Genomic DNA, 24,129 nt, shown 5'->3' with positions numbered 1-24,129 from the left:
ATATCTCTCATCATTTGAGGGGAAATGAGACCCCTAGGAAGCTGTTTCCTTGTCTATAAAATACAACTCCCAGAGTTACTATAGATACCTAAGGAAGCACTTCTGTGGAAACACTCAGTAATCATAAGTGCTGTCATACATTTGCTTTTACCACTGTGACCAGCTCTTACTAGATGCTCAACTATACTGGAAATCAGTTAAAAAAATAAAAAAATTAAAAAAGAGTGGGCCTCTGTTTTTCCCATTCTGCTCAACCCTGATCCGCAGTCTACATACCAAAGATCCCTCTTGCCAATGAGACAGAAGCCATTTATTAACATACAGCAAATACTGTTTATTGCAGACTTTCCAGCTGACTCATGTGAAAAAGGCACTATGAAAATTAATGAATCTAGATAATCTCTCTAAATGGATTTATGTTAAAATATACAACATTCTTACATAACATCTGTTTTATATATGTGAAATAATATAACATTTAATGACAAAAATTGTGTTTCCAAAAATAACATTTGTTGAAGGTTAAGTATCTTTCTTTTCTCTACCTAGAATCTTTCACAGGATTAAAATATGCGTAAATTAAGTGTTTCTTATTATCAGAAAAACTTGACACAGATAAACACATAAAATGGCCCCAATATCCATTTAACTACTCATATCAATATTCAGAACTGAGGCCTTCATTAAGCAAAATACTGTAACGCACACCAATGCAGGCTACTTTCTGGGACACATTCTGACTGCATGTGATCTCTTTTCCACTTGTGCTTTCTCATATATAAGAACACAATATAGATAATAAGCAGAATATAAACTAAATCAAAATACAGGCTATACAAGGAATTGTGATCAACAGAGCCATGACAAATGAATTGTCTTGGGAATGCTCCATAGGTTTATATTTGCATGTCCAAGGCCTTGTTGTATTTTACAGTTCATTAAATGTTCTGATTTTTTTAAGAAAACTGTTGGCATTAAGAACTTTAAATAAATCTAAATATTCTATCATTGAGTATGTCAAAGAAGAGACCTAAGTAAGCAGAGGCTAGCCTAAAGTAAGCTACGCTCTGAATGACAGACACCAGAGTCACAGGCAAAACTGAAATTATTTCGATTTTAAGTCACGGGCAATATCTCTGTTTTGCTGCTAAATATATTCACCGCTGTTAAAAGCTGCCTGCTTATACACTGAGATGGGGGAATGAAATAATTAATCCAATAAAAGAAACCTCACCTGGGTAAAGCAGGCAAAATATTTCTCAAGGGCAAAACAGCTATTTAAAATTACTCAGTTTTAATAAAAATAATGGGCCAGGAAGCAAGTCCTCTGCTTACTTATGTTTGCATTGTTTCTTTATGGCGATAACTTAAGTATTCTGAGAAATAAGAATCTGACATTCCCTTCATGGCTTCTTAAAACAAAGCACGTTGGAATAATGCCACAAATGGAGTTTAAAAACAAATTAGTGACTGCTTCCCTCATCAAAAGACTCCACTCCCGAATCGCTAGCCGCCGCACTGATTTTTTCCTGTCGTCTCCGCATGATTTCTTGCAACTCGGAGCTGCCGCTGCTATCCTGAAAAACAAACATGGTTCAGACAAGATGGCTATGGGTTTGTGCAGGCTGCGGGTCCTGTAATGAAATGGTTCAGGGTAAGAGTCCTTTGTTTTTCTTCCAATATCTCTCGGGGAAAACTGAAGGCTGCCCTTCATATAGAGTGATGCTCCTGGATTTCACTAATACATCACATTAATCGTTTCTTCATTTATGAGGTGTCTGAAGGCAATTCATTCACCATGCCTTTCACTTGGACATGATAAAGATAAATCAATAATGTATGTGGAATGCTCCAGATTCCCTGGGAGAAATAAGATATGTGTACAATAAGCATAATAAGATGGTAAATTATCGAAGAACCTTCTTAAGTCAAGCGAGATCTGCCCTTAGGTGATTCTAAATTAGGCTCAAAGACTGGGCTCAGGGTACACCAAGCTCCCTTCAGGCTACAGGAAGGCTCTGACCCTCTGACCTCACGGCAGCTTTTCTCCTCGCCACGCTCTACCTACCATCCCTGTGCACCCTCCTTATTCTGCTCTCATCGGTGGAAGTTTCTGGCAACCCAGGTGAGTCATCTAAAAGATGGACTAGATGCAAGAGAAGGGTGTGGTGGGAGGGCAGCTGAGGAAGATGAAGAACCTCCATTCATATCCAGAGGAATGGAAGCGAGAAACCAAGAGGGAGTGGGTGGTGAGGGCAAATTTATAGGCAGCCTGACTCAAAGGAATTCAGAAATTTTGGAACTTTCTATCACACCCTTGCGAAGGAAATTTATACACTCTCAATAAAGTTAAAATGTATAATGGTAAAAAAAACCTGCCTCAGAAAAGATACACTCATAGTCAATATACAGAAAGCCTAATACAGAATACGCCCAAGATCCACCTAATATGGAACTCCCAAGATCAATGTTGTAGGAAAAATTTCCAAGGAGATAAAAATTTCTCCTGAGAGTGGTTACAGGTTGCATTCATGAAGCTATTTCACTCTGAGTTATTTCACTGTTGAATTTAGAGGATATACCTGCTAGAGAAAATTATGTATCAATTTTACGCCAAAGCCAATACCCTTTCATTTGAGTCAAAGTATAATTTCATGAAAGCTATTAAGAGCTGTGAGATATAACAGTTTGAAACTACTGCCCTTACACAGCCCATTTTAAGAAGAGTAGGATATGGGAAGCTTAAGGATATTCAATCTAGAACACATTTCCTTTCCTCCTTTCCTACCTACAACTATGACTACTTATTTTTCAGCATTCTCTCTTTTCAATGATTCCTACCTAATATTTTCCCTCTGATTATTTAAATATATAACAAGACCTAAGACCCACAGTCAGGATTTTAAGGCCTTGTAACAAGTAGCCTACTAGAATCTCCAAACTAAATATTAAGAACAGGCAAAAGAGTTCTGACCTCTTAAGGCATTTACTCACTCAGGAAGTGAATGTCCGTTATTGTGTCAAAATTTAAATTCCTACAGAAGTAGTTAATGCATATAAAATGAGAACATTAGGCTTTTCATTAAATGTCCAAAAGCATATGTTCCAAGCTTCACGTTACAGGAGCATTTATGATAAATTAATCTCCCTGCAAATGGTCACTGATGGTCTCCAGTAATCAATTATAAAAGTAGAGTCAAATTTAATTCAGCTCTGTATGAAAGGGAAATTGACCACTATGGACATAAACAGTTGATTTCAGAGCTTTCAATTCACAGTCCACACTCTTGATTAATGCAGACAAACACCAACTTAGGTTGACAAGTCATACCTCTAATGCAGCTTTTTGTACAGTGATTTGGCTAAAGACTCTGGACCCTTCAGGGCAGACTGTCCTCAGTTCCTCTTTGTTGAGAGAGAAAAGTTGTGCACCGTTTAATACTCCAAGACTATTGACAGTCCTGAAAAACACGAAGAAAGAAAGAGAAATATAGCATTAAAAATATTATCTAGATAGGGGTACCTAGGTGGCTCAGTCATTTAAGTGTCCCACTCTTGATTTCAGCTCAGGTCATGATCTCGGGGTCATGGGATTGAGCCCGGCATCAGGCTCCGCACTGGGCACTGAGTCTGCTTGGGATTCTCTCTCCCCTTCTCCCTCTGCCCACTCCCCCCCACCTCCAGCTCATGCTCTTTCTCTCTCTTAAAAAAAAAAAAAAATTTATATATATATATATATGCCATAACCTCTCTTTTCTAAGTGTTCCATACGATGAAACTTATAAAATGGTACTACAGTGCTTATTCAAGGCAGTGACAAGAGAGACTTTCATGATGATGAGCCTGAGGCTATAGAAAATGATTATAAAGTATCAAAAAGGAGCCGACCGTATTTAGTATCATTATTGTTGAGTACCAATTCCCTGAAATACAATGTTTCATGGGGAACAGATAACTTTCTAGTAACCAGGCAACTGACTAACCAATGTATCTCATTTTTCAGTCACGTTGGTATATGAGTTTACAAAATTCTCTTAAATATGTATTATTGAAATAGTTCCTTGTATCAAATACATATAAAATATTTTCAAATTTTTAGATTGTAGACAAATTGAATTGTTGCCATGGGTTTACTAAGGGAAAAGCTCTATTGGGTTATAATCTATGATAGGTAATTTATCTAGTTTTTATTTGGCTGAGAATCTATATCCAGCAGCAGAACATTCCACTATATACTCTCTAAGGTCTGGGGAGTCCAGCTAACACCTTAGTCCTACCCTGTGTAACCAGATGAGGGTGAAAGAAAGCTACCACCTCAAAGCTACTGACAGTTTGTTTAAGGGACCACCGATAAGCAGTCATTATCAACTAGAAAACAGGGTAGCACCAAAATTATAGTTACTTCTTCTTCCAATTTCTTTTCTTTTCTTTCTTTTTTTTTTTTTTTAGCTATAAATATCTACAGTTATTTCCTGAGAATGGAACAAATGCAGTCTGGCCCCAAATTATTAAAGAGTCATTTGTGACATCTTAGCGACCAAACTGAAAATAAGGTATTATATATTACACACAGAAATGCAAAGTATTCCCAGAGAAACTTACACAGGGCTGAACCCCTTCGACTGTAACCACGTCTTCACATCTTCTGCTGTGGAGTCGTAAGTGATATTGACAACTGGCATGTTCTGCCGTGGCACGTGGAACTTCTTCTGGGCGGCACTCCGGCCAATGGTCAGTCTGTGGATGAGCTCATCCTGGACTTCCTCCATCTGAGATTTCCTTCCTGCACATCAACACGGAGTAGGTTATTTTTGAAAACCCCTAACACATGTCACTCTCTCTAGAACTCCAATGCCCCAAATCCTTTGACCCCAAAAGGACTTCTAGTCTAGTGTTCCTACCACCTTTCCTCACTTTCATCCTCACCCAGGACAAATTCCATGATCAATTATTAAAATCACTCCTTGGCTCTTCTCTCTCTTCATTGTACTCACTTGGCAAAACCCCAGCCCTTGTTAAATCGAACTTTCTGCTTATTCTGTGCCTGCACCTGCACAGTGAGTGTAACACAACAATGCTGAATGATCTCATGTTAAATTCATGAATATGAACCTCAACCAGGCTGTTGTTTCCTGACAATCATACTGCATTTCCTTAGGTCCATGGTCTCAAGTGGGGTAAATTCTGACCCCGGAACATCTGCCAATGGCTGGAGACACTTTTGGATGGCACAATTAGAGGGGAGGAGGAGAAAGGATGCAACTATCAGGCCGTGGGGAGAGGCCTGGGCTGCACAAAACATTCTACAATGTACACGTCAGTCTCCTACTACCGAGAATTATCCAGGCCCGTGTCAACAAGGCTCAGGTTGAGAATCTGCCCTAGACCAAACAGCTGCCCACTGTTAGACCGGTATTTACTCTCTTCTTTCTCTGCAAACCTCCAACACTCGTTCCCCAATTCTCACCCCGATGACCTCACTTTCCCAATGTCGAATAAAATAAAGAAGTTAGAAGAAAACCTCCATAAGTTCCCTCAGCGGTTTTCCTCACCTACCAGCACCTTCCCCACGCACTCTGCCTTCCTTCTCTTCCTTTCTTCCTTCCCTTCCCCTTCCCCACTCTCTCCCTCCCTACTACATTATGGGTCAACTGCTTCCACACTCCTAAGGCCCACCCCCTTCATGTGCACTAGATCCCATGTCCTCTGCCTATGTATTTATTTATTTTTTTTTAAAAGATTTTATTTATTTATTTGACAGAGAGAGACACAGCGAGAGAGGGAACACAAGCAGGGGGAGTGGGAGAGGGAGAAGCAGGCTTCCTGCAGAGCAGGGAGCCCGATGCGGGGCTCGATCCCAGGACCCCGGGATCATGACCTGAGCCGAAGGCAGACGCTTAATGACTGAGCCACCCAGGCGCCCCTCCTCCGCCTGTTTAAATACTTCAACAATTTCTCCTCTACTTATCTAGGGTATCCATCTTCCTCTTTTACGGAATCATTTCATCAGCAGACAAAACTATCATTTTGTTATTGTTCCTCTCCCGTTTAAGCCCTTTCTTGACCTCGTGTCCCTCCTAGCTACTGCCCATTTCTCTGCTCCCCTTTTGGTAAAGTTCCATGAAAACCTGTCTATACTAGCTGACTCCCATTCTTGTTCTCCAATTTTCTCTTGAATTCATGGCTAAAAAATATAGGCTTTGGGCCCCATCCCTCCACTACATTTTGCTAAACTCCTATGGTCAGTTCCCAGTCACTGTCTCATTTAATCTACCGGCAACATACAAAGAAGGTGATCGTTCCTTAAAACGCCTTCTTCCCGTGGTCTCTAGGACACCACACTCACCTGATTTTCTTCCCATCTCACTGGCCTCTCCTGCTCAGTATCCTTTCCTGATTCTTCTCCCCCCCCCCCCCCGCCGCCCCCGCCCGCCCCCAGAAGTAATGTTGAAGAGCCCCAGGGCACAAACCTTGGACCTCTCCTCTGCCTGCACTCACTCCATTAATGATCACTGTGCCATCTAAAAGCTGGTGACTCCCAAAATTATTTCTCCAGTCCAGACTGTTCCTCAGAACTCTAGACCCATATAAGCCAACCGTCTACTTGATATATTCATTTGGATGTCTATTAGATAGCTCAAATAGAACGTGTCCAAATCTGAACCACTTTTCTTCCTAAAGCTTGCTTTTAGGCTATACTTCCCAACTCGGTTAATGGTAATTCCATTTCTTCAGTTCCTCTGGCAAAATGCCATGGAGCTCTGCTAGACTCCCCTTTGTTCTCTATTACATCCAATCTATCAGCAAACTCTGTTAGTCCTATCACCAAAACATACCAAAAATCCAACCACTTTCTCCATTTTTTCTGTGACTAGCTCAGTCTGGGCCACCGGCCTATTCACAGGTTGCCTTCCTTCTACTCTCGACCACGGCAGCCCTTGCTCTTCTTTCTGTTTTCAACAGAACAGCTAACGTGACCTTTTAAAATGTATGTCAGATAACTGCAACTCTCCTGCTCTAAACCTTTCCAAGTAATGCAGAGTACTCCCAGTAAAGGGCCTCAGAGGATCACTTTCTGAGGTAACTCTACTGCTCTCAGAGCCCTCTGCTCTAGCTCATAATGGCTTCCTTGGTGTTCTTCAAAATTAAGGGCCTCTGCCTGGAATGCTTTCCCCCCACGAATCCACTTGGCTCAGTCTTCCCCTCCTTTAGATTTTCCATATTTAAAATTGCAGCCCACTCCCCAACACTTCCTATCCACATGGCTTTATTGTTCTCCAAAACCACTTATAATATTCCCTGTCAATTCAATCATTTACTTATCTATCTCCTTTCATCAAAATATATCCCTGAAAATGGATTTGTGCCTGCTTTGTTTGCTTTCCCTGAAACACCTAGAACAGGGTAGGGATTCAATAAATACTCACCGAATAAATGAATGACTAAGGCATTCTGCGGACTTTTTCAGTGAGAGAGACTCTGAAAAGCATCATATACAAACCCCTAAAAGAAACAGCTAAGAGAATGGAGGCCACAAGAGGAGAAATGATCTGTCGAAATCACAGTATTAATTAGCAAAGTTTAGTTAGAACTGGATTTCCTGACTGCCAGCTCACGGCTGCTTTATGATCAAAGTCATTGAAACTACCTTTGATTAACTTATACATTATCCCTCTCCCCAACCCATTTTATGGTCATGGGAAAGATGTATATAGGCACATATCTTTATGAGAAAAATGGGGAAGAAATTAATGTATGGAAAGAGAAAAATGGACTAGTGTATTTAAGAACATATATATATACGCACACACACATAATTACATAATTTACTTACTATATATATATATATATATGCACACACATATATACATAGATACATTACTTATATATAATCTTCCAGGATTAAGTAGAGAACTGATATAGTAATTCAGTTAACTAATTAAGTTGGCAAGTGGCAATGACCTGGCCACTAAGGGAGCTTCTTGTGACCACTCTTTCATGATCTTTTTTGTCTTTTTTCTTTTCCTTTTCTCCTTCCTTCCCTCCCTCCTTCCTTCCTTCTAAACTTCCTTCCTTCCATCCTTCCCTCCTCAGGGAGAATATTTCAGAAAGTGTTTGATGTCTTTGGGAAGTAAATGAAAACGTGAAATAACCAAATAGTGTTCTTTCAGGCTAATGTTTTAATGCCTTAGGTATTCAGGAAACCTGGAGAAGTCAAAAGACAGAAACAGGAGAAATGAAGGGCGAGAGGGAGGAAGAACGTGGGGGGGCTAGAGAGGGTGAGAGGGAACATTGCTGACTGGTTCATTTAAGTGCACACATGCACTCCACTACTTAGCTTTTTTAATTCAACACATCAAACGGCCACACAGAATACGAGTATGTCTCAAAGGAGTAAGAGGGAAAAAGTATCACCACACTAAAAGATTTATTTTCTTCTCTCTTAATTTAGCCTCTGCATGATCATCTCTAGTCCACAGCATAACCTTCCACAGAGTACAAAATCCTCCTCCGCTGTGCTCCTGGCTTCTGGTTTCCATTTGTAATGTTCTAGCACACAGTAACAAAGCAGCCTGCCTTTACACCTCTTTCTGAAATAGCACTTCTGATTACAAAAGATTAAACCCAAATAAAAGGACCAACATTTCAAAGGAAGTGGCAGAAATGCAAAATACCCGAAGCACTGGTATCTTCAAAAGTGATAACAGGAGAACCTTTTTGAATCCTGCGATAAACCAATTTGAATAGCTTATATGACCCATGGCTCCGAGCAGCCAGTTTGAATAGGCTAAAGAATTGTCCCTGTCTTACTCTTCCTACCTGCTACATTTAAAAAAACAGGCATGTTGACTTTTTTCCTTGTTTAGGACTATTTGGTAACTTTTTTTTGAGTATTCACTTTCCAGTTCCTTCCATTTTATTTTCATCAGAAATCTAGGCAGTAAGCAGAGAATGTAGGAAGCAGAAAAGGTTTTTTTTTTTTTTTTTGAGAGAAATCTGGCTCTTGACAAATATACATTTAAATATGTCTGTCTGGTTCTAAAAGACTGTTGAGAAGCCCCCACGTTCATTCAGAAAAACTCTTCTCCAAAAACGTGCTCAGAAAAAAGCTATCGTGAAAATAAGTGTTTTATAAAAAGAAATACATTTATTTAATATGAAACTATGCTTTTGAGATATCTTTAAAAGGGAACTTTGTGTAGGTAAATGTAAACTCTTATTATTATTTTATTTATTATTACAAAGAAACAAGTAGAGATGTTAATTTGGGGAGAGATGTATATATTTTATATACCAATGTCACCCTTTTACTTATGAAAAACAGATTCAAAAATGATGAGTCACAATTATCAGGAGAGGTCTCTATCTTTAAAGTATTCAAACTATGCCTCTTTCCCATTAGGTTATTCTTAGTTTCTTAGACTAGAACAAAGAACAAACTGTCCCGACCCACAGATTGTTCCAAATGGGGACTAGATGACTATGAACTCTGATCTAGGCCTGGAAAGAGTACCACAGTGTCAAAGATTACTGTGCTGACGTATCAAAGAAGGGAAATGTTATAAACTTGTGGTAAAAATGTAAAAAAGAACAGTCCTTTCTGAGAGGGAAATTTTCCTTAGGGAAATCAATAAAAATATTTACAGAACTTTCTCATCTCAAAACTATGTTTTTAAGTGTCTGAAAAAAATAAAAGCATCTTTTAAAAAAATAAACATTTAAGAAAATTTAGTAGCATATCATACTTCTACACACTTACACATTCTCACACACACAGTTGTTTTTGCTACAGTTAATCATTTCTCTAAAGCTTAACTTTTCCATTACGTTTTGGTAAGGTTGGGATATGGATAAGAAGGTGGTACATCAGCTCTACTTCGGGGAAGAAAGTAACTTATTAAAGTAGGCTAGTGCTTATTGCATTTAGCCAGAATTTCTAGAACAACTAAACAGTAATACACATACCTTCTTTTAAAATTTCTTAAAATTTATCAAAAATGACCGCAACTGAATAGATGTAGCTATGGTTTATTGAGATAAGAAAAATGTCAGATGAAAATGGAAGTAAAAGATTTGGTAATTTAGTTTTGAATCTAATCATCCAATCTCAGCTCTAAAATTAATAATTCAGGGGCGCCTGGTTGGCTCAGTGGGTTGAGCGGTCGACTCCTGGTTTCACCTCAGGTGATGATCTCAGGGTCCTGAGATCGAGCCCCACCTCAGGCTCTGTGCTCAGCGGGGAGTCTGCTGGAGATTCTCTCGCTCCCTCTCCCTCTGCCCTTTCCCCTCCTCTCTCTAAAATAAAAAAATAAACCTTTAAAAAAAAATAAAGTTAATAGTTCAATACTTGTATATGAATGGCAGAGATGAGATCTGATATGAAGACAAATTTGGGAATCATTCCTTCTCCAACAATATGGACAATATTAAAAGAAATGGAAATAGATTGGTCACTTACAGTAAAAGTATGTTTACATGCAGGGAAGAACCCAGAACCGAGCCCTAGGAGAAGCCACATTGAAAGAACGAAAGACATCCTTTATACATAAGCCAGAACTGAGCCCTAGGAGAAGCCACATTGAAAGAATGAAAGACATCCTTTATACATATGCATACACACACATTCATGTGCATACACACATATTGAAGAAATATCTTCCTGGCTCTAGTTTTCTAAGAATTTTTACATGTCCAGTATAGGTAAAGCAAAGTCATTTTATAATACATATACAAACATAATTTGAATATTAAATAATAAGAAAAATTACCTTAGAATTACCTTCAAATTTCAAATTTTCTACACTGCTGTTCAACAGTACAAACAAGGATAATCCAAAGTTTGCCACAGTGTCTTTTCTTTTAGCATTTTAAATCTGGTTTTCACAGAAATTACTCATATAACAAATCAAAGTTAATTTTATGAACATGTGAAATCTAAATCAAATAAAACCTGAATTTGGAGGGCAAATTTGAAACTGGTATTGGCAGGTTGATTGTGTTAGGCGAGGGTGAGTGTGTGTGTGTCTCAAATATGAGGAAGAGGAGCAGGAAAATTATGATGATCATACTGATGATGATAGCAGCAAATATTTGGACTGCTCATTATGTGTCATATTGGTCAAAATCAGAGTTTTTCAACTTCGGCATCATTGACATTTTGGACCAGATAATTCTGTCGTGGGGGACCGACCTGTTCATTGTAGGATGATGTTGCTAAATACCCCTGGCTTCTACCTGTTAGATGCCAGTAGCATCCACCCAACTGTGATCAAAACATTCCTCCAGACAATAGCGAATGTTCCCTGTGGGAAGGCGGTATAACCATCTCTGGGTGAGAATGACTGATCTAAATGATTTCTATGTATTATACCTCATTAAATTCTCACAATCATCCTATGAAGAAGATGCCATTATTTTCCCTCACTTTTCAGACACTGAGGTAGAGAGAGGATTATCAAATTGTTGAAAATCAATGTCCATAAAAGGTGTTTCACTCTACAAACTCAAGTATGTCTGGCTCCAGAGTCTACATTCAACCATCACAATATAATGGAATATGTGCAGAAGTATACACAATAAAACGGAGAGTGGAGAGAACTTCCTGTTTCTCAGCATTACTTGAAGGACAAGCAGCTAGATGAAAGTCTTTGCAATCTACGAAGTACTGTGCAAGTACAAAGGACCACTATTTATATTTCATAACGTTTAATACCAGTAGAACTAACAATATTTTACTTAGCAGTGCTTTTAATTCACAGAAGAAACTGCACATTGTTGCCTCCCTGGGAAACTTACGGTCCACGGAAAGTTGTTTGTGTCTCTGGTTATCTCGCACAATACCGCCACTGCTGTCACCGGAGCTGCTGTTCTGACGGGTTACATTTGCCGGGAACTTTGGCACAGAAACAGGTGCTGGGGTAGAAGGAGGAAGTGGGACAGGAACAGGAGCTGGTGTTGGAGGAGGTGATGGCGCAGAGGGAGTGTCAGCTGGTCTGGGACCATACTCCATCCTTTGTTTCTATAAAAAGACAAAAACTAATTTGAAATTGCAAAAATATAAAACCTAAGCTAGGAAAACAGTGCATACTTGACAGGACATTGTTGGCTATTTATTTGTAAACTTACCTGCAAATCCATAACAAATCCATGCCTCCAATCTTATATGATACAATGATCATTAAAAATCATCTTTTAAATAGTCTACATATTAGTTCAAACTCAAAATGTAAATTAAGAGGTCAAAAAGACATACCAATAGCAAATAGTAGTATTAAAAACAGTAAAAAAATGTCAAAAAAATAAACAAAATTTGAAATTGGAACCACACAAGACCAGGGTTAAGTCAAAAGATTTCTGAGTATTTTATAATTTCCATCAATATTAACCTCTAATTGCACTGGAGGTTTAAGTATCAGTAACATAAAGCATTATTTACTCCCTAGTTTTAAAGTATGCTAGATTAAATAATGTTTAATTATGCTCTTTCCACGTAGTTTGTTAAGAAAAAGGGTAGTATCTCAGTAGATAAAAGGACTATGTTTTAAAATAAATAAGTAATTTTTAAATGCTATTTTTTCAACTCATAACACTTTCTGCCATCATCTTGATGTTAACTTATAAAAATCAGAAACTTTCCTTGTTAAATAGGAATGCTGTGGGGTAGGTGGTGGTGAGGGTAATGGTATGGTCTTTAAATGTTTGCGACTGCTACTTGAAAACATGTATTTTAAAAAGTCCATGTGGGAATTTGTATTTAGAAAGGTGAATGTGTTAAAATACACAATAACTCTCAGAAATTTTTAAATCACGATCGTTAGGCTATTAGAAAACTGTATTTTTGTAATATTCCCTCTTAAACTCCACAGAAGAGTTTAAAACTTTAAACAAAATAATTTTAACTGATAGATAATTGCATTATAATAAGTTCCAAATTCTCAAAAGGCAGTTTTTGGTTGTTTTTTGTTTTTGGTGTTTTTTTGGTAGAATCAAAAATACAGAACACTGATTTATAATTTAGGTAAAGTTTAGATACTGCACTGGCACAATTTTAATTATGCCAAAATTCAAAATTAGCAGGCCTTTTGGTAATCTGGTCCTTTGGTTAGAACAGTATTTACTTTTAATTCCTAAATTGGCCCAAATATAAGGTGACATCGATTTTAGAAGAAGCCTCCCCAATTTCCACAGAGATGAAAAACATAACACAACACGCACACCATTTTAAAATTAAATCATTACTCAAAAACAAAACAAAAAAACAACCAAAAATCACACCATCATCATAGTTGCCTTCACAGCAAATGAGTAACACCTGTGGAAACCGGTGTGGGAAGAAATCCGGGTTCTTCTCTGCTGTTTCTTTAAAAACTACCACTCACCTGCCAGTGGGTGAAAAAAGTGGGAAGGGTATGAAGCAGACATGAAAACAGAAGTGAAAGAAGGGTCTGTAATGCTGCTAGATATGGGAGAGAGGCAGACACCGGAGAGAGGAGGACAGAAAGGGGAAGAAATGGAGGGTAAGATTGCTAAGCGCTCTCCCTGAAGTTAGATGGGGCAGAAACAGAGACCGCTGACCCTCTCGGCACTGGAGGCCTAAAAACATTCCTAATATGTTCAATAATAGACTTTTATTATTATTATTTCCCATAAAACAACATTCCTATATTTGGGCCAATAAGATATTTAAAAGCAACCAAAATACAGCAAATATCACCAAGATGTTATACTTAGCACACACCAAAGTCATCTGATTAATGTATATGCAATGTTCCCTTGACAAGAATATCCTCTGCATATAATTTCATGAAGGGTTAGTGAATTCCCACATTAAGATCTCAAGTGTCAGTTTAAGTTACTGTTTTTAAAGGTTAAACAAACAAACAAAAAATGTTATCAGCCCTGCACTCCAAGATATGATTCAAATTTCCTGCTTTCATAAAAACAAGAGCGGCTAGTGTTTTGCTATCCATCAAATAATACTGCAAAAAATGGGATATGCTGTGTGTGACTGTCACCACTGAGCCTGAAGACAGACTCACCAAATCTTGTGCTTCATCTCATTCATCTGGTGTTGCTGTATCATGCAACTTTATCTGTATAACCTAACAGAATAAGAGGCTTAAAACATACATATTTGATTAAAAAGAAACCATATGAAAACTTGTCATGAATTTACTTGCATATTTTCCCCTTTTCTTGGTCCTTTCTTCCTGCCTCATGTTTCCAATCCATGGAATGAAAAGGGGGGAAAGTGTTTCTTCAAATCATTAGAACCTGCCCTGAAACAGCAACCAAGACAGCTTTTCTGTGGAAACCGATTCGTCATTCTTGGTGCGGAGGAACCAGAGGATCAGTATTGACTCTTGAAATCACTTTTCTATGTCCCTTCCAATCTCCTTCATGGCCCCTTACCTACCACCCACTTACTGCTCCTCCCTTCATTATTTGTCTCTTGGTTATTTTTGGTTGGAGGTAGATCCAAATCGATGGCTCCTCAATATATGGGAAGTCCGGTAGAGCAGAACTACACTGAATTTTCTTCTCTTGAACCAAGTGCAGAAGCTCTAAGTCCCGCCCCCCAAAAATCTTGACCAAACTCTTCTTCATTTGCCCAGGACTTTCCCAGTATTAGCACTGAAAGTCCCATGTCCTTGAGCAAGCCAACATGACTGGTCACCTTGATGTGGACCAACTTCTGTACAGGGACTGTCGCCCTCTTAACGCTTGCCATTTATCTCCCAGAAATATATTTAAAGTTCTGTTTAAAACAAAATCTCTTTTTCTTTGTCTTCTGTTTCTCTGAAAGGAGTGAGAATTACTAGATCCCATGGCAAATCTACTTTCTTATTGATAATTAAGGCAGAATGAGTCACTTTTCTTTAGCCACTAAAGCTGAAATTCTCTAGGCTTAAAGAAAGTTATTTACAGATAAGCTCCTGATTCATGCAAGATACTGCTTCAGAGGGGAAGTTATGCAAGCAAGCCCAACAAAGCCATTGAAATGGATCTGTTCTTAAAAATTTAACCTATACATTTTTCCTCTAAATTTGGTTTCTTTGGAACTCTGCAGTGGGGGAAAAAAAAAAAAGGCACAGCTGGAACATTTGGAGGGTGTTAAGTCCAGAAATTGAATCCAAAAAATGATAATAAACAGAAGTGCCATGAGGGAACAAATGTGGGTTACCTCTGACAGCTCGCCAAGTAATTGCTATTAGGAAAATGGAGCAAATCAAATCAAATGAGAAAATTAACACAGGAGATGGAACGAAAATAATATCAATTACAATTCATATCAAATATCAGAACACGTGAGCAAATTAGTTTTTTGACAGTAAAATTACCTGCCCACCAATCAACCAGTGAAGGTGCTTGTAAATATATAATTAACTTCCATCATTCTTATCTAGCCATGGAAACTAATTATAGAGAATCATGCTACAGTATGAAGAGTATAGAGTATTTCAGTAACTATTTGTATGTTAGCGTACTGTGTTTTTAAAATATTAAGATAGGTTCATCTTATTCTTACAACTTATAAAGAATACAATTAGAGCAGATTAAATATAAGGCTAATCCCTCTTTAAAAGCTGACTTTACAAATGGAAATATATATCATTTAGTGAGCTTTAGGTTTAAACTTGTAAGCAGTGTAAACAAACAAAATTTTATAATTCTGCACATGTGCAAGTTGGGCAGTCATTACTATATATAAATAGTAATCATATGTGGTCATCTATATCTATATAATAGATTATATATAGAGAGAGAGCACACAACAGAGAGAGAGAGGGAGAAGACTATTCAAATCATTACAAGAAATACTTGGGAAAATGTCAACACATAAGACAAAGTAAAAAGTAAGCATGCTTATCTAAAAACCATGCCTCTAATTAATAGATAAATAGAATGTTTGGAGATTAATTTTAAAAAACACATTTTAAAGAACTGAATATTATCAGGAAGTTGGTCTGCTGGAATGAATATGAAAAATTCTTAGTAAAATGGTCACTGTCTGTCTAGCAGTATCTGAATATCGGGACTGAGCTTGAAAAACAGAGCATTCATAACATGGGGTGAAATTAGTACCACTAGTGGTTTAAAAGTCACCCACATTCCATTTCTAATCTAGGGCTATTTAAACATGCATAAAGAAAAATACTAACTGTTTATATCTAGACTGGAGTGTGGAGATCATTAAAGTTGACAACCCCCTCCGTTTCACAGCTGAGCAAACTGGAGCACAGAAAAATAAAATGCTTTCTTTAAGGTCACACAGCTCATTAGTGACAGAACCAGGGCTAGAATCCCAGACTATCAGTATCTAGATTGGGGCTTTTTCCATACTATCACAGTATCTCTTGCTAGGAAATGGAGAAGACAGGAAACTTTCTGTTTAATTCACGGGACCATAGTGACGAAATAATCGTAATTATTTGCACCTTGGTAGAGTAAGAGTCTATAATAATAATAAGCACACAGACTTAATAATAAATAATAAATGAAAGACTTTAGTCAAGACTTTGAGTACACCAGAAATAAGAGCAGGGAGGGGTCAGTTTCTGCTCTCATACAGCAAGAGAATCTATATGGGCAAGAAGGTAATGCGAGTACATGAAGAGTCACAGTGCCAGAGGTCTGGGAATCAAGTCAAAAGAAGTCTCAGGAAACTTTAGGTGGCAAGTAGATTCCAGATGGGGAGAAAGCACCCTGGATATCCATCTGTTGCCCAGCTAAAATACAACGAAGTCCTAGAATGCTCTACAACAAAATTTTTATCAACACGTATGTCGTTTATCTTCATTTCTCCATAATCTCTCATAAGCACCTACTTCCTTTTCCCTGTGATTTCGCTAAATCGTTTTTAGTGTTGCATATCTTTCATAAATTCTTCATTACCTCCCTCCCTTTTATTTTTAAAATTTTGTGGAACCCATGGGGGAAACACGTTCGGTGGGAATGGCAATCTTTACAGAGCTGTTAAAAATCACTCCAAATGTGAGGATATTAAATAACCTAGACTCTCAGGGACATCAGGTGGCAATTCAACACCTATTAACTTCTGTTGCCAGGTACTAGTAGCCCTGATATCAGAAGAGAATCACTAACCCAAAGTGTGTGAACAACAGACGAGTGTTGCCCCCTCCCCCCCGGGACCGCCATTAGTCCTTGCAGGAAACACGGGGCTATGAAAAAGGAAGAGTTACAACTCTGTGCATTTTCAAAACAATGGTGACTTATAGATGCTACATGGAACAGTTTACAGCTAATTCCCTTATTCCCACCATTCACAAAATGTCTACTTTCTAAGTGAATTATGTAACTTGGATTGTTTTCCTAAATGATGAAAAAAAATGAAAGAATTGATGAAATCCAAGGAACTGATGGGTAAGGCAGAAATCCCATTCTGAGGATGGTTAACTATCAGATTAACTTTTATCACAGTACAATGCATGGTAAAACTATTTTGAGAAAATGTCCCTGAAGCATTCATGTAGTGAAAACCATATGTAAATACAAAATGGGAAAACACTCTTTTCTAAGCCCGATTCCCCATGGGCTCTGAATCCAGAGTTCTGGGTTCCCAATCCTGGCTTCAAGCAGCTGTGTAACTATGGGTGACTTACTTTTCCATACCTCAGTTTCTTCATATACAAAATGTGCCTAACTTCCTAAGACTTGCTGTGGGAATTAAATGAATATTTGTGAAGTCCTTAAGCAATGCGTGGCCCACAGCGTGAGCACTGACCACCGGCACTTGCTACTTGGGAGGTAATACCGTTGCTATCTGCACGTGAAGGGATCTGAAGCAATTCCTCACTACGGATCTTTCTGCAGCACAGTACAGGGATCTAAAATGTTTTTGCAAGAAGTAGTTTCCTTAAATTCCTTCAAAATTTTTATCTCAATGAATAGAAGATACCAGGGGGAAAGTATGTCATCCATTTCGGAGGAGAGAGAGGGTCACCGTTCATCACGCTCCAAGCACAAAGGAGCAAAGCCGTGGCAGATGGGTGGCAGGCTATTATGGAGGATCTGCTCAGTGCTAGGCTTTCTGTCTTCCTTTTCATCAAATGCACGATCCTGGCACTCAATAAATATTTGGGAGGTGAATGAATGAAGAGATGAATGAGATACAGAATTGCTTGTTGGTTTGCTTGTAATCCAGTGGAGTTCTCTAAGGCTAGGGGGTTAGGATCACTGGAATCTACATAAATATGGGGGTACCTTTAATTATCATCTCAAAATAAGCTACAGAGTTTTCTTTAGATATTTTAGATAAAGGTAACTGCTAACGCTGTTATTACAGATATAAAGTGACTGGCATATATTTCCAAGGATGCTCTTCTTTTCCAGCTTACTTTATCTAGTCATTGTGTGTGTGTTTGTTACAAATGCTTTGAGAAGAGGAATTCTTTTAGAGTAGGATTTATGCCAGTTAGCAGACTGTCAAGCCTACTTATTAAAATTTTACAAGATTTTGGTGGTTTTGTTGGGCTCAGCCCAAAGTTTTCAGGAGCTGTTAAAAAATAAACTGCTTTTAATAAAATCTTTTAAAGTAGGGCTCTTAACCTAAACACACACACACACACACACACACACACACACACACACACACACACACAGCTTCTATAATGTTTCCACATGCATACTGTATTTAGAGTTGCATCCAGAAATTTTTAGCAGACAGTCAGATAGTGTTGAAAAGTTTAAAAGGAAACACCCCAAGCAGGCAATACCCACACATTTCTATTTACATAAAGTAGCAAAACAAACTCCTGAAACTTGTGAGCACTTAAAAAATTTCTTGGTTGTGCCAAAGTTGACAAAAATATAAGATGAGGTTCTGTTCAAGAAAAGAGGGACAGATTTTTATGCTCTCAAAAAGTACTCTCCTTACCTAGGATATGGATTAATAGTTTTACTTCAGGTTTAAACAGAAGCAACCACTAAACAGAAACATCAACTGATGGCTCAGGCCACGGAGTCAGAACTGAAGATAAAGACAAGACTGCACATAAATAGGCAAAGGTAAAAGAGGCTAAATTCATTAGGAAATCTCAGGTAGGAGAAAATACTTAGAATTGATACTATTTACAAGTTTTAGCTATTGTATTGGATTTGCTTATTCCTGGCAACCGTGCACGTGTGCGCACACACACACACAAACTTGAGTAATTGTTTTTAACTCTAAACTCTTGGCTCCCGATCACATGCAGCATCCAGGGATAACCTTTGTGAACAGTGTTTCTTACAGCTTCTCACAAGGTAACTGTTAAAAACATTCCATAAGTTCAAAGGGTATATACTCTATCACCGTTTTAATACTCTATCACCGTTTTAGGCATATATTTCAAGCATATACTCTTTAACACTGCTTAAGGCATCTGGTCTAAATCTCTACAGGAAGGAATGTAAAGAACTGGCATTTATAAACCAGGCAGGAGACTATGTTATGTCAGGTAACTACATCTCATAATCAGAAAAGAAGTTAAGAAAGAAAAAGGTATTCAGACTAAGTGAGAAAATTCACTTCAAAAATCCACAGGAAATAGAGCAGACCATACCTTGAATAACTCAAACTCCTTCTTTGGCATCAACAGCTAATGACAAATGATGAACATAAATTAAGTACATAATACATATGCACATCAGACCAGACAAAACAAGCAAACAGAATTTCCACTGCCATCACTTTAGGTCATCAAGATACATAAATTGTACACAAATTCTTTATTTTAAAAGTTTGCTTGACTCTTGGATTCTAATAAGGCCAAAGGTCACTCTAAATAAGTACAGGATCTGTACTCAACTTGAACACCATGAGGAGCCAAAAATAACTAAATGAATGGTCATGGCAGTGGGAGTATGATCACAATTCTAGGTTTGGACAATCTGTATCTTACTAAGCCTAGACCTGGCATGAAAATTAACTATTTCACAGCATATTTATTCTATGTAGCTTCTACTCAAATTTATGGTACAACATCAGCTGTGATCTTATGCTCAAGATTCTGAAAATTAAAATAATTCTTCCTGGGGGCCCGATATAAAAGCCACCATAGGTTCACAGGCTATACCTGAGATTTTCCCTCCATTCGGCCTCTGCTAGCAGACCAGACTCTAGAGATTCTGTCACAGGTCAAAAATCCCAAGGGTTTTTTTTTTTTTTTTTTTAGATTTTATTTATTTATTCATGAGAGACAGAGGGAGAGAGAGAGGGAGAGAGAGAGAGAGAGAGAGAGAGAGAAGCAGAGGGAGAAGCAGGCTCCCAAGGAGCAGGGAGCCCGATGCGGGACTCGATCCCAGGACCCTGGGATCATGACCCGAGCCGAAGGCAGACGCCTAACCATCTGAGCCACCCAGGCGCCCCCCAAGGGTTTAACAGTGAGTTCAGATGATAGGATGAATGAGATACCCAGGGTCACCAAAGTCCTGAAAATGTGGCATATCACTCAAAACTTACTCGTGACCAAGGAGAGAATGCCTGACCTATCTACACCATATTGTAAGTGTATGTTACTCATAAAATCAAGATAGGAAAAATATTATAGTCCAACTGAATACTCATGGGTTAGTGTAAGGTGAGAAGAGTGCAAGTTTAAGGTTAGTCAGTGGCAGAACATTTAAGAGAATGAGAGCAAAGGATGGAGGAGATGAGCTGCTGGACGCCCCAGCCACTGTCACAGTGCCATCCTCTGTCCAGAGGAAGCCACTGGATAGGAAGGCTCTGGGCAAGAGTGAAGAGGCAGAAATACTACTTCTCCACATGTCGGGAGCATTGCAGGATGGGGAAAAAATAGCATCAGAGAAACAGTCACTTGCTGGTAAACATTTTGAGCAATTTTCTGAAGAAATAAATCAGAAAAAAACATATTCTTCCCTGTATCTTTAGCACTGCCCCTCAATTACCCTAGGAAAAAAACTATACAAATTGTATAACAAATTAAGTCTCAAAATGATGAACACACAAAAGGTATTTAAATCCCATTGAAAAGTGATGAATATGAAAGTTTATAAATATTAAATTTTGGTAAAAAGTCATAAATACCTGTATGGTATGCATGTAAGGTGGATCAGCACGCCCTAATCCTGATTCTGGAGGTCTCACAATATCCAAAATGTTATTTGGCACAAATCCAGAGTCTCCACTTGCATTTCGAACTTTCCACCACTGCTTTCTATCATCAAGGATCTGTCATCATGCAAAAAGATAAAGGCATCATTCCATACCAAAACCAATCTATGAAAGAAACTCAATTTTTATTCCTTAGACCAAGAAACTCTTTTCACTTTTAATAAACTGGCTTACTATCAACATATTGTGGGTTGAATGATTCCCAGGAGTTACATTACTAATTATAATCACTAGTATAGGACAGGTATGGAACCACCACTATCATGAATATACCTGAGGTCCTCATTACCTGCCAAGAAGGTGAACTATTTGCATTATCTGAAGTACTTATAGATGACTAAGATGACTTGCTTGGAGAGGCCTTTTGTCTACATCCTTTGAATAGGAAGGGACAGTATGAAAACCATTACTTTTCACAAAAACCATTGTGACTATCCTACATTATTTATCAAAGAAGATGAACTCTCCGTTATGACCTAAGAAAGAGATTTGGGAGTCACGGTAGATTATTCCCAGAATCATTAGCTTACTCACTGATGGGTATATTTGTGCAAGGGTACTAGGAGAGGAAGAAAAAACAGTGTTCTTATTAAAATATTATGATGCATCTACATAACTAGCCTTGCTTACAAAATGAATAAAGCCCAGCAGCAGAAAGAGGACAAAGTAAGCCAAGAAATCCAACCTCTGTCCTCCACATTCCCATCTGTCCTCCACCCCCCTCCCAGAAAAACCCAACAAACAAAAAAATAAGATAAAGCAGCTCCCCCTCCTAAATAGATATAAGCATCTATAATATACTCTTATCCTTGATAAAATAACACCGAAGAATAATTTCTTGACTTCCATATTTCTTTGAAGAAGGTTTAGATACATACCAAAAGAGGAATACAATAAATCCATTTTATTAAGAGAATAAAAAAGGTAAAATTCTAGTACCTCTAAAATGTCATCCTTTAGAACCGAGAGTTCACTGTTGTTCCTTGCCACAAAGTCATACTTGGATTTGGCATATTTCTTGGGTTGTGCCTTGAGTGGATCATAATTTCTATAAAAAGAAAGAGAAATTATCATTCAGCTAGCTCTTCCTAAAGGCTAAAAACAGAACTAAAACATTTAGGCAAGCTAATTCCTACCAGAAAACATTCTGACAAATTATTTCACGAGTAGTTAGTTTATCACATTACAGAGAATATGAGAACTAAAAAAAAACTTTGGAGTTCTCACTATTAAAATGAGCAAACTATGGCTAGGGCAAAAATAAACAATGCAAAATCACAAGTTTATTGGGTACTAAGCCAAATCTAGAACGCAAATCTGTGAATTCTTTGTCCATTAAATATACTGGGACATTGCTTTGTCAATGAGCATCTCTTCACCATGGAAGAACTAGAACAAAGATCAAAATTAGCATTTTTTTAACAAAATTAAAGGAGAATGAAGATAATTTCCATAGTGGTAATTTAAATTATATGTTGATTTCACTAATTCAAGCAATGTCTTTAATTCATATGAAAAAATTATGACTAAGTGTCAATTTTTATTGACACTGAAAGCTTTGTCCAGTTCCTAAATTGCAAGGGAAGGTGTAGATTAAGCACAAGACTAGTAACACTTCCTAATTAATTCATTCATTGCCTATAAACTTATTTTAATAGTAAGAACAGGTCCAAGAGTCCTGTTTTTTTAAAAACAAAACTTTCTCAAAGAACCAAATACTTCCTTTAATCATTAAACGACCATTAATAGATTTAACATAATTTTTAAAAATACTTCTATACATAATACAATAAAACTTGGTATATGAACAATGTACTGATAATAGTTTATTCACTTCAGTAATAAAATAACCTTAACTGTTTCTTATTAATTTTACTCCCTCTTCTCCTTCATTTACCTTTCCATATTTCCTTACTCATTTCTACAAGAGAAAAAGCAGAAAGGAACTAAAGATATTTGTTCATCATTCCCTGCCAAGTGGCCCACCAGGGTCCTCTGGAATCACAGCAGGGCCGGCATTATAATTGTGGACACAATGTATCATGTCATCACAGGTAATTTGCAATCTCTTAGCAACTCCAGAACAGATGAGGGACAATGAAAAAAATGGCCCCTAAGCTATGCTACCAATTGGCCATTTTTGATATATTAAAAAATAAGAAAAAGTGAGAAAAGTAACATTATAGCCAAATAATTATTGTATAATAATAATAATTTAAAAACTGTTCCATGGGCTTCCCACCCCTATTCCCTAGTTTATATGTTTACATTCTACTTAGATTTCATTTGGGGGTGAAAAAGTTCAACCACTTCAAAAGTCAGAAAAGCAGTAATTTCAGTTTCCTATCTTTCTTCCTTCCCCTCAAGTTCCCCCCTTCCGTGATCTAGAAAACAATCACTATTAATAACAGAGTTGAGTACACTATAACAAAGGATAGAATAACTCTCTGCCACGGTGTATCTGAATCAGCAAGTTAAAAAGAAAAGTTTGCTGTAGTTCTTGAAGTCTTTGTTATCTTGAGTGTCTCAGAGGTGACTGCCCAGCATGCACTTTGTCAAGTGCTTTAGAATCTACAAATCTCCATGGTTTACAATTTCTTGTCCTCTACAGATTAAATTGAGCTATGATAGTGACCACAGTAATCAATCTGAAAATCCTACTTTGTAATTTTTCAGATATATGAAAGTTTCTTAAGAGATCTATAATGTATCAAAATGTATGGCTTTGGAGTAATAAATATGCACTTGATAGAGAGCTGACGTGGAGTCTGCAATGACTGGAGACATCTCTAAAAACACAAACGGCTTTTGGATACCAGTAAACTATAATCCTTCAAAGGTGAGGGCTCAGGCGCCTGGGTGGCTCAGTTGGTTAAGTGACTGCCTTCGGCTCGGGTCATGATCCTGGAGTCCCGGGACCGAGTCCCACGTCGGGCTCCCTGCTCAGCGGGGAGTCTGCTTTTCCCTCTGACCCTCTTCCCTCTCGTGCTCTC

At 37.9% G+C, this 24,129-nt stretch overlaps 1 protein-coding gene across 6 annotated transcripts in view; it reads right to left on the bottom strand.

The window, feature by feature from the left end:
• Nucleotides 1-309: 309 nt before the first annotated feature.
• Nucleotides 310-24,129, bottom strand: part of EPS8 (EGFR pathway substrate 8, signaling adaptor) — a 178,974-nt gene continuing 155,154 nt past the window's right edge. For all 6 annotated transcript variants that reach the window (XM_025879778.2, XM_025879781.2, XM_025879782.2 and 3 more), the window contains 6 exons: nt 22,076-22,184; nt 21,050-21,193; nt 11,797-12,019; nt 4,603-4,783; nt 3,332-3,461; nt 310-1,577 (listed from right to left, as the gene is read on the bottom strand). In XM_025879778.2, coding sequence (XP_025735563.1) covers nt 1,464-1,577; nt 3,332-3,461; nt 4,603-4,783; nt 11,797-12,019; nt 21,050-21,193; nt 22,076-22,184 — 901 coding nt within the window. In that variant the 3' untranslated portion in view covers nt 310-1,463. The remainder of the gene's footprint in view (nt 1,578-3,331; nt 3,462-4,602; nt 4,784-11,796; nt 12,020-21,049; nt 21,194-22,075; nt 22,185-24,129) is intronic.

Source organism: Callorhinus ursinus, unplaced genomic scaffold (genome assembly GCF_003265705.2).
Source record: "Callorhinus ursinus isolate GAN/ISIS: 27379988/994484 unplaced genomic scaffold, GSC_fseal_2.0 scaffold27, whole genome shotgun sequence".
Taxonomy (NCBI): domain Eukaryota; kingdom Metazoa; phylum Chordata; class Mammalia; order Carnivora; family Otariidae; genus Callorhinus; species Callorhinus ursinus.
The sequence above is the reverse complement of the archived record's forward strand: the minus strand, read 5'-3'. Positions and strand labels throughout refer to the sequence as shown.